We start from the raw sequence: 8,897 nt of genomic DNA on the forward strand, positions 1-8,897 counted from the left end.
TATATATATATATATTATATATACATACATATACACACACATATAAAAACATGTTCAGATACACATTGCAGCCCTATGCAAGACAACTCAGAAGAGGCTGCACCCCAATATTTATGCTAGACAGATAAGATTGACAGTTTGTATATTTCTGTTTGTGGGGTGTTTCCAAGTCTCTGAAAACACACAAGTGTGCTCTTAGTGCACCAAAAGATCCCCAGCACCAGGCTTACCTAGACCAGAAGCAATGGCCCAATATATCAGCAAGCACTGATGACACAAACCATGATGGGGACGTCTGCTGACATCTGAAAGAGCCAACAGACTTTGCAATTGTCACTCGATCATACAAAATCCGCTGCATTGTGCGCCCACTGTTATGGCTAAGTGGATGCTTGAGTATTACAATGAATTGTGCTCCATAGAACGCGGCTGCTCACATCTGCACAGCGGGCCTAGTCTGCAGGATGGAGCGGGCAGATGGGGACCGAGCAGTATACGGCTGGGTGACTCCGGCAGGCTGGGCCCACTCACAGTGACACCGCACTGCACTCAGCACACGCTCCCCCAGCCGCGGCCTACACGCAACGCCTTAGAAGTGACAGCTAGGCCTCACTACCGTTCCCGACCACAGGCAAAGCATTACCAGCACCCTACTCGCCCTCTCTGCCGTGCTCAGTGTTGCACTACAGGTAAACCCGAACTGTGCAGCGACAATCCGCTCACCTGAAGTCTTTATCGCTGGATGTCATCTTCTCCAGCAGGTTGGAGATGTGGTACGAGGCGCTCGCCATGTTGACGTATCGGGCCAGTCAAGTCTCCCGTGCCCGGTGCAGCCTCCTGTCCGCCTAGAGCCACGCGCCTGGGTCGCTGCAGCGGCGGCAGGGAAGGGAGGCGGGGGCGCGCACAAGCCTGTTTCGGGAATCCGCCTTCCCTGTGTACGTGAGCGCCCCCGGGAGTCCCCGCCCAGCTCCGCCGGCTGTCGTCTGGCCGATGTGCGCAAAGTCTGCGAGCTGCGGGAGAGCAAGGCCTCTGAGGGAGCTCGGTGCCGGCTTCAGCTTGTCTCACATACAGCCCCCGTAGCAGAGGCGGGCTAAAGATGGCAGAATAGTGCACGCTGACCGAGTACTCCCAGGAGCTGCTAGCGCTGCTTGCTTCTAAGAGCTGATTGGTTGGATGACACGTCAATCGCACCGTCGGACGAGCCGTCCCGGAATGACTGAACTCAGGCGGGACTGTTTGAGTGACACGCGATGCAGCCAATTGTGTCAGCCGAGGCATTGACTGGAGCTGGCGGGTAAACCTTCAGGCGGCTGGAGGCTCCGTCCAAATGTGCGATGCCGGTTTATTGTGATTTGCACTTTGAGAGCTATTATTTGGTAGTTAAAACTAAACTTCAGCCAAAATGCTTTATTTACTTGCAGCCTTTGTCAGACTTCCATTGCTTTGCACTTATTTAGAAGACCCCACTCACTTCCTGTTACGACAGGAAGTGGAGGAAATCTCTCCAACCAGGACCCAGAAAGATACTTTCAGTAGAATGTGGGAGGGTTAGAATGTCTGAAATGTTTATATTGTTGGACGTATTTTCCTGTCCCTATGACAGCCTTGTCACCCGAATTTTGGTATGGCTGTCAAGGAACAGGAAGTGAGGGAATATCTGCATTCTGTCCAATAGGATAACAGAACTATAAACCTGTTAAATAATGATTTATATAAACTTACTTTAGTCCACCTTGGCACAATGTAAGTGTGTGTGTGTGTATATATATGTATATAATTTAGCCACAGATACCACAGTGCTTTACAGGGATCTTCTGGGTTCTATACTGCATAGTGATGAGCAACTTTCCTTCTGATTAAAAAAAAAAGGGGGTCACTTGCTCAGCAGAGCGGCCATTTAGCAAATGCCTAGTATTTTTCTCCATTATGTCGGTCCCTCGTCCAATTTAGAGAACACCTATATTCTTTCATAGAAAATTAAACCTTCTCTGAATGGTGGCTCTACCGAGCGAGCGATAACTTGCATTTTTACAGCAGCTATACAGCACCCAGAATGTTGTTGTAAAGCACTGTAAATCATTATAGCTGGAGTCTCTGGAGTACTATTATTAACTAGCCCCCCCCTCTAACTTATAACTGGAGCAAAAAAGGAAACCTAATGCCCATTTTATTTACCTAAAACCATGGTCACGTGATCCTCCTGTACTGTGTATTCTTTCTTCCTTTGTTTTTGCATCTGGCAGGTTTTGGGTGTTGTTGTCACTGCCTGTGTGAGGAGGACACCTCGTATTTGCTGTCTACCTGCGGGGGCCTTCCAGGATCCAAAAGAGGAGTGATGCCAGCACATGGGGACTGCAGTGGGTCAGCGGTCTCAGGCACATCTGCAGCAAGGGATTAGCAGTACCCTGAACCACCAGCAGCGGGGGACCTGGATGGTGGACTTTGGCTCCATGCATATAGGCCTCCTGCAATAAAAACAGTAAAAGTTATCTGGGACGTATAAGCAATTTTTATGCTTCCCAGATCACTTTTTCCAGTGTTTGGCTGAGTAAAACCAGGCTAAACAGTTCCAGGGTGCAGAACATTATTGTTTGTGTAAACACAGCTAGACTGAATGAACCTAGACGTTGCTGAACATCTTGGTGTGCATTCAGCTATAGCAAAGCATTACATGCTTCCAGGTGCATTTGGAAATGAGCTCCAAACGTGCCTGGATGTATGTATTTTATTTCCTGTATGCATGGGGCCTAAGGTGAGTATACAGGTGAAACTCGAATAATTAGAATATCGTGCAAAAGTAATTGCAGTAAGTGCTCCAAAAGGGGCCCAAACCAAGTACTGAGTACATATGCATGCTTGTACTTTTCAGAGGTCCGATATTGTTCTATGTACAATCCTTGTTTTATGGATTGCATTTAATAATCTACTTTTTTGAGGTTGTGGATTTGGGGTTCTTGGGGTTTTTATGAGCTGTAAGCCATAATCATCACAATTATGACAAATCACTGCTTGAATTATGTTGCTTTGCATGTAATGAGTCTCTCATATATTAGTTTCACCTTTTAAGTTGCATTAGTGAAATGAATGAACTTTGCACGATATTCTAATTATTCGAGTTTCACCTGTATATTGCTTCAGCAGGTAAGAACTCGAAGAAAGCTTGCAGGATTGAGGTGTGATGGCTTATATTTTGCCTGGAATGGAGCTTTAACACTTCCCTTCTTAAGGGGTAGACTTTGAGGATTCTGCTCTGGAGCTGTCATCTATATCCTAGGCTTAGTCCCTAGTGAGTCACAAAACTTGGCTAATGTTTGGCGCAAACCTCATTTTTCATTTCAGGAGGAAAAGGAGGTTGCAGCGTGGGGAAAAATAACAGTGTTGGGGGTGTACCTAAATATATTGGATATAGTGGTGTGGGGTTAGAATATCGTCAGACTTTTATGGCTGTCTGTGTTAACTTTAGGTAGATTCAGTCTCTCAATTTGTCTTGGGGTGACCATTGTCATCAGGATTTAAAGTGAAGGACAAAGCAACATCTTGAGTTGCCACCATAACAGGAATAAAATGTAAATCTTCCAATGGGGACACTTGTTTTGGTGACAACTGTCTAAGAGGGCATTTCCCTCACTTTGAAGAGATTTTGTTCTCATTTCCTGTTGTGTCTACAGAAAGTGAAGGGAAATTTCAAGGAGGCACAGGTGTATGCACCATTCGCTACTACATTGAAAATACAAAGAAAAGTTTTGCCATTAATTATACATTTTTTAAAAAAACATAATTCTGCTTTACAGTGATTGAAAAAGTAGCTAAGGCTAAGGGAGAAGGCAACTTTTTTGTAAAAAAAAAACCGTTTGGAGGAAACTCCATCTATAAATTGGATATGCTGTATCCTAAGGGTCTCAATGTTGAGTGTGACCTGCCAGTGACATCAGCTGTATCTGGGTAAATTCTAATTTTGTTTTAAATATCTCTCCTATATAGTCAGTACAATTCATCGTAGTACACATTGTGATTGTGTTTTGCAATGTTTACCTTCTATCACTTTTTCCATCTCTTCTAGTTATCTAGAGTTACTCCACGATACTTCTTTGGCACTGCCTGCGTCCTCTTCTTGGGCTTTGCTTTGTGCTTCTCTATAGCCGCTGGTGTATTCTGTCAACTGTTATGGTGTATCTAGGGCCCTCTGTGCCTACGTCACATTCTTGCAGTTGGCAGCAAGCTTTCTGGCTGCTACAACCCCGGGTTGGTGCTGGTTGAGCCTTGACCCACCAAAAGTGAAGTGACCCACCATTGTAATTTTATAAGGAGCACTGGGGGTAGGTTTTTTTTCTCACCTGAGGAAGGAGTAACCCTTGAAACCTCAATATTTCTGACACCTCAGTCCCTCCTTCCTACAGTTGGATGCCATTGTAGGGTAATCTGCTTGGTACTATTGTGTCTTATCTCTCTATGTATACCCTAATATATACCTGACTGTGAATCTTGCTGCCTCGCATGTTGTACATTGTTCTTATGCTCATAGCACTCTGTTATATACTGTGTATATATCTTTTTGCATTAAATGTGCATTAACTTTAGGTGTGCTAGTCTTCTTTTTTTTTTTTTTACAGTCCACTTGAGTTTGGGGTAGATGTGATTGCACCTCATTGCGATTATTGTGCTAATCACCTCCTTTTTGGATATAATAATATGTGTGCTGTGAATATCTCTGTTAAGTAAAAGAGTTTTTTTAATTGCAGAGTGAGTAAGAAATGTAATACATATATAACTATTGTAACTGTTTTTTTTGTAATAAAAGGTAATATTTGTATAATGTCCCTCTGTATAGCTGCATTTTTTTTTTTGTAAGTCCCTCGTCACTGTCAGATATCCACCCATGAAAGCAGAAGGCAAAGTACCCTCTTTTCCCTCATACTCTGCATGGCCTTCCTCTCTGTTCTGTTTCAAGCAGCTCCTCTGTCCACTTCCGGATCTTCCCACGTCACTCAGGCACATAAGCCTTCTATTTGGATCCCAGAGTTTACACATCTTTAATGTAGCACCACTTGTTTCCATCTGCTCAGTACAGTCTTACTCTCTTCTGAAGAACACTGTTCAACAATCATTTTCATTCCTCCACACACAATCCACTTGTAGACTTCTTCCCAGTTCTCTAAATCTGATCATATGACCTGGTTGGGTCCAATTAGTGAGACCTCTTCATCAGCCACGCTACAGCAGCTCTGAGCTTTGTATATTATAATTCAGTGCTGTGAGCACAAAGCAGGAACCTAAGATGTGTGCTACAAATGTGCTTAGTGCTTTGCTTCACGAGTCTGAAGCAATGCTAACACCATTCATATTAATGAATGGGGGAAAAAAGGAGGTGGACAAGTCAGATCACATGATCTGTGAGCCATGTGGTCAGCCTCTCCTCTCTAATGAAGGGTGCTCTATGCAGCATTATGTAAAGAACAACCCTGTAGGATGCAGCAGGCTGCATACCATAGTGTGCCTTTTATGAATGGCAAGTAAACACTGCAGAGTCCAAAAGAAATTAACATCTGCTCTCCAGTATGAATGCTTCCCCTTAGAGATGCAGTCCTGTGCCTGTGTATTACTAAGAAATGTATAGAAAATAAGTTGCAAGTTATTGAAACTATGATTTCTACAGATAAATAACTGTCTTTTACAACAAGAATAAATAATGGTTCACACTGTGTTGATTAAGTGTGTCATCAACTATAGCTACTAGCTGAAAACTAATAAAAGGCCACACCAGTATGTTGGGACTGAACTGTATAATCAGGTGGCAACATGATAGTTGTAAATTGAATGTCTATTTACACTGTACACTGTCTTGACGACAATGTCTAAGAAAGGCCTTTTGGAAAAGCAGTACTGCTGCTGATGGGGTCCATTTTCCACTATAGGGACTAATGGGGCATATCTAAGCAATGCTTTTTGGGTTTTTTCCAGACCTAATTTATTGAAGTTTTTCTTTCCATTAAATCTGTGGTAGAAATGCATACTTGTACCAGTGTCATTGTCTCCGTATACAGCAGTTATATACTGGGAACAATGTTATCCATAAAAAAACAATTGTGTAAAAAAAAAAAATCGAGCTTGTCACTTGGACTTATATACATGATTACAGTCCCTCTGTAAAGCTGGCCATACCCTGTAATTTTCGTTGCTGCCAAGTACCCTCTTTTGATTCTAGCTCGAATACCCCATCATGCACAGACCAATGTCATTTCGATAATCGTTCGTTAGCAATACTAGCTGACCGAATCATCGATCGGCAGAACGGATTTTTGTTTTCGCATTTGCAGCGTTCATGATTTATTCAAACGAAAACGCCACTAATCCATCGATTTTCGTATTATTTGAAAGAAATTTTCCAGCCTCACCCCCTCAAGAAAATTCAGCCAGGAGTAGAGTAAGAAAAAAACGTTGAGTTCCCATCAACTGATTGATAATCATTCGAAAGACCATTCGTGGACGATTTCCAATGCTAATTGATAGGTGTATGTCAGGGGTGTGGAATTCCTATCGCCCGACGCCCGGGACAGGCAGAGCAGACGAAGAAATTCCGTTCTTCGTCTGCTCTGTGCTATCACTGAGACAGTGGCGCTGTGATCACAGCGCCACCTGTCTCGGCTGTCAGGAACTGCATAGAACATCAGTTCTGTGTTGGAGGGCATGTTCCATAAAGAGAACCTGTCACCTCCAAACTATCACATAGAGGATTTTAACACCATGTATAAGCCTGCTCCATGCTAACGGGTGAGTACTGAAAGCAAAATATTGGTACTCGATACCCAAAAACTGGTATTGGTGCATCCCTAGTTTTTCAACTTTTAAAACTTTTTTTTGTTGTATTGGGACAAGTAGATTGTCATGAAGGAAAAGTAGATTTGACCCCCGCTTTAGCCCTTGGACAAGTAGTTTTTTCAAAAATTTCCACACCCCAGTATGTGCACCTTAAAGGTGCCCATACACTGCACGATTCTCGTACGAGAATCGCGGGAAATCACGCGATCGTACGAGAATCGAGCAGTGTATGGAAGGCGTGCGACCGTTTCTACTGTAAGGTCGCACGTCTTCTGTCGAACAAGCAGGCTGGAAAACCTGCCGGGAATCGTACGATTCTCGACAAGTTAGTGGCCTGCTTGTTCGACAACTGCCAAACGGGCCGGTGTGCGCACGCGCACACTGCCCGTTTGCGGTCATCGGAAGCAGTTATCGCAAGTATGATCTGCCTGTCCAAGATGGGCAGATCGTACATTTTTTAAAAGTACTTTACAACCCTTGCAAGACAAAAGTCTTGCGAGGGTTGTAAAGTGTATGGGCACCTTAGGAATCAGAGGCAGAGAGAGATCTGGCCATCCTCATTTAAATCACATGCTTGCAGATTCCTGATGTGAGTTTTCTTCCCAAATTGACTGACCTACACCTGTGGTATATGCATGTTAACCAGTTGACATCCGCGGTGTTAAACCCTCTTCCCATGCAGGCCATTTTTCAGTATTCAGCGAGTGGTTAAAGAGACCATTTGCTGCTTTTCTACCAACTGCAGGGAATGATCAGTAATCCTGTTGGGAAATCTTTGTGTGCAATACCAAGCACCTTTAACATTGTAAGACGGTTCACACTTTTCCAGTTAGCATGTGTTGCAGTAAGGCAGCTTATTTAAATGAAAGGGCTGGCAATGCATCAAAATGAATGGCACTGCAATGCAGGTAACGTGCACTTATGTATGCTGTGGCAGAAAGGTTATTAGCTTAAAGCTGGTCTTGCTGACTTGTCTGAAATTCAACCAGTGTATGGCCCCATCAGCACCCGTCCATTTAAAAAAAAAAAAGTTGTTCTTCCAATTGCCGGAGCAATAGCCCAGTAAGGGGGTTTGCCCATCCATGCGGTTTAGCATGGATGGGAGAATCAATCGTGTTTTTTTCTTCTCATTCAGCCTTGCGTGTGAAAACATGCACAGTATGTGGCCAACTTTTCACTGGAATTGAATGAATCAGTCTGCTTAAGAAGTTTAAGAATCAATCCAGATTGGGCAAATTTGCAACCCGTTGAGATTAGTAAATATTTTCTGATTTGTCAATCCAAATCCATGCACTTTTTTACTAGCCTGATGCTGACGATCATTAGACTTTGCTACATTATCAGTGTCACTGAAGATCGAAAGGGAATTGAGGGTGAACTTTCCTGCTGGCTGTTGTAGTGGGAGTTGGGTAATTGCTGTACCTCCCTGATGAACTGATAAAATTATGCTTTGGAACCCTTAAAGTGCAAAAATACTCCAGTCATTTACCATATTAATAATAAAAAAAATAATGCACAAAATATTCTTGCTTCTCTGTTCCTTGCACCTCCACTTCTTGAGAAACCCCATCAAGGGATTTCTTTTACGACAGCAATACTGCCCCATTTTTACAGCATAGCAAATAATCTGCTTGTATGTTTACGAACAGGTCCGCAATGCCAGTCCCCATTCTGTTATCTTAACAATTAAAATGAATTATACCTTGACTTTTTCATAATGTTTTCTGTGGGTCTTTTTGCTTTCACCAATTTCACATGCACTCTAAGCCCTTGTTCACACTTCTAGCACACATGAAAATGCGTCATGCTTATGCGCGTTATGCCACACATCAACACAGGGCAGCCCGTTAATTTCAATAAGTTACCTTATGCACGACAAAGACACTCATGCAGCAGTATCAGTTGCAAGCTTCACGCATTTTGTGATCGTGGGCAAAGGTGCATTTGGCCTGCCTTGTTTGGGGTGCCATTAACATGTAATGGCGCCACCATTGTCTTGTGTATTTTCCCATGTTGTGTAAACGTACACAGTGGCGCTTAGTAAAGTGCATGTTGGACAGTGAACAGGTGCTGAACACTTA

The 8,897-nt window shown here is 43.3% G+C and overlaps 1 protein-coding gene across 1 annotated transcript in view; it reads right to left on the reverse strand.

Annotated features, from left to right (window-relative positions):
• The window catches only part of CAND1 (cullin associated and neddylation dissociated 1), a 28,465-nt gene extending 27,139 nt beyond the window's left edge, over positions 1-1,326 (reverse strand). Inside the window, exon 1 of the mRNA XM_018576363.1 lies at positions 724-1,326. Coding sequence (XP_018431865.1) covers positions 724-791 — 68 coding nt within the window. The 5' untranslated portion in view covers positions 792-1,326. The remainder of the gene's footprint in view (positions 1-723) is intronic.
• Between the last annotated feature and the right edge of the window lie 7,571 nt (positions 1,327-8,897).

The sequence above is a fragment of the Nanorana parkeri genome, unplaced genomic scaffold (genome assembly GCF_000935625.1).
Source record: "Nanorana parkeri isolate BGI_ZX_2015 unplaced genomic scaffold, ASM93562v1 scaffold65, whole genome shotgun sequence".
In the NCBI taxonomy this organism is placed as follows: Eukaryota; Metazoa; Chordata; class Amphibia; order Anura; family Dicroglossidae; genus Nanorana; species Nanorana parkeri.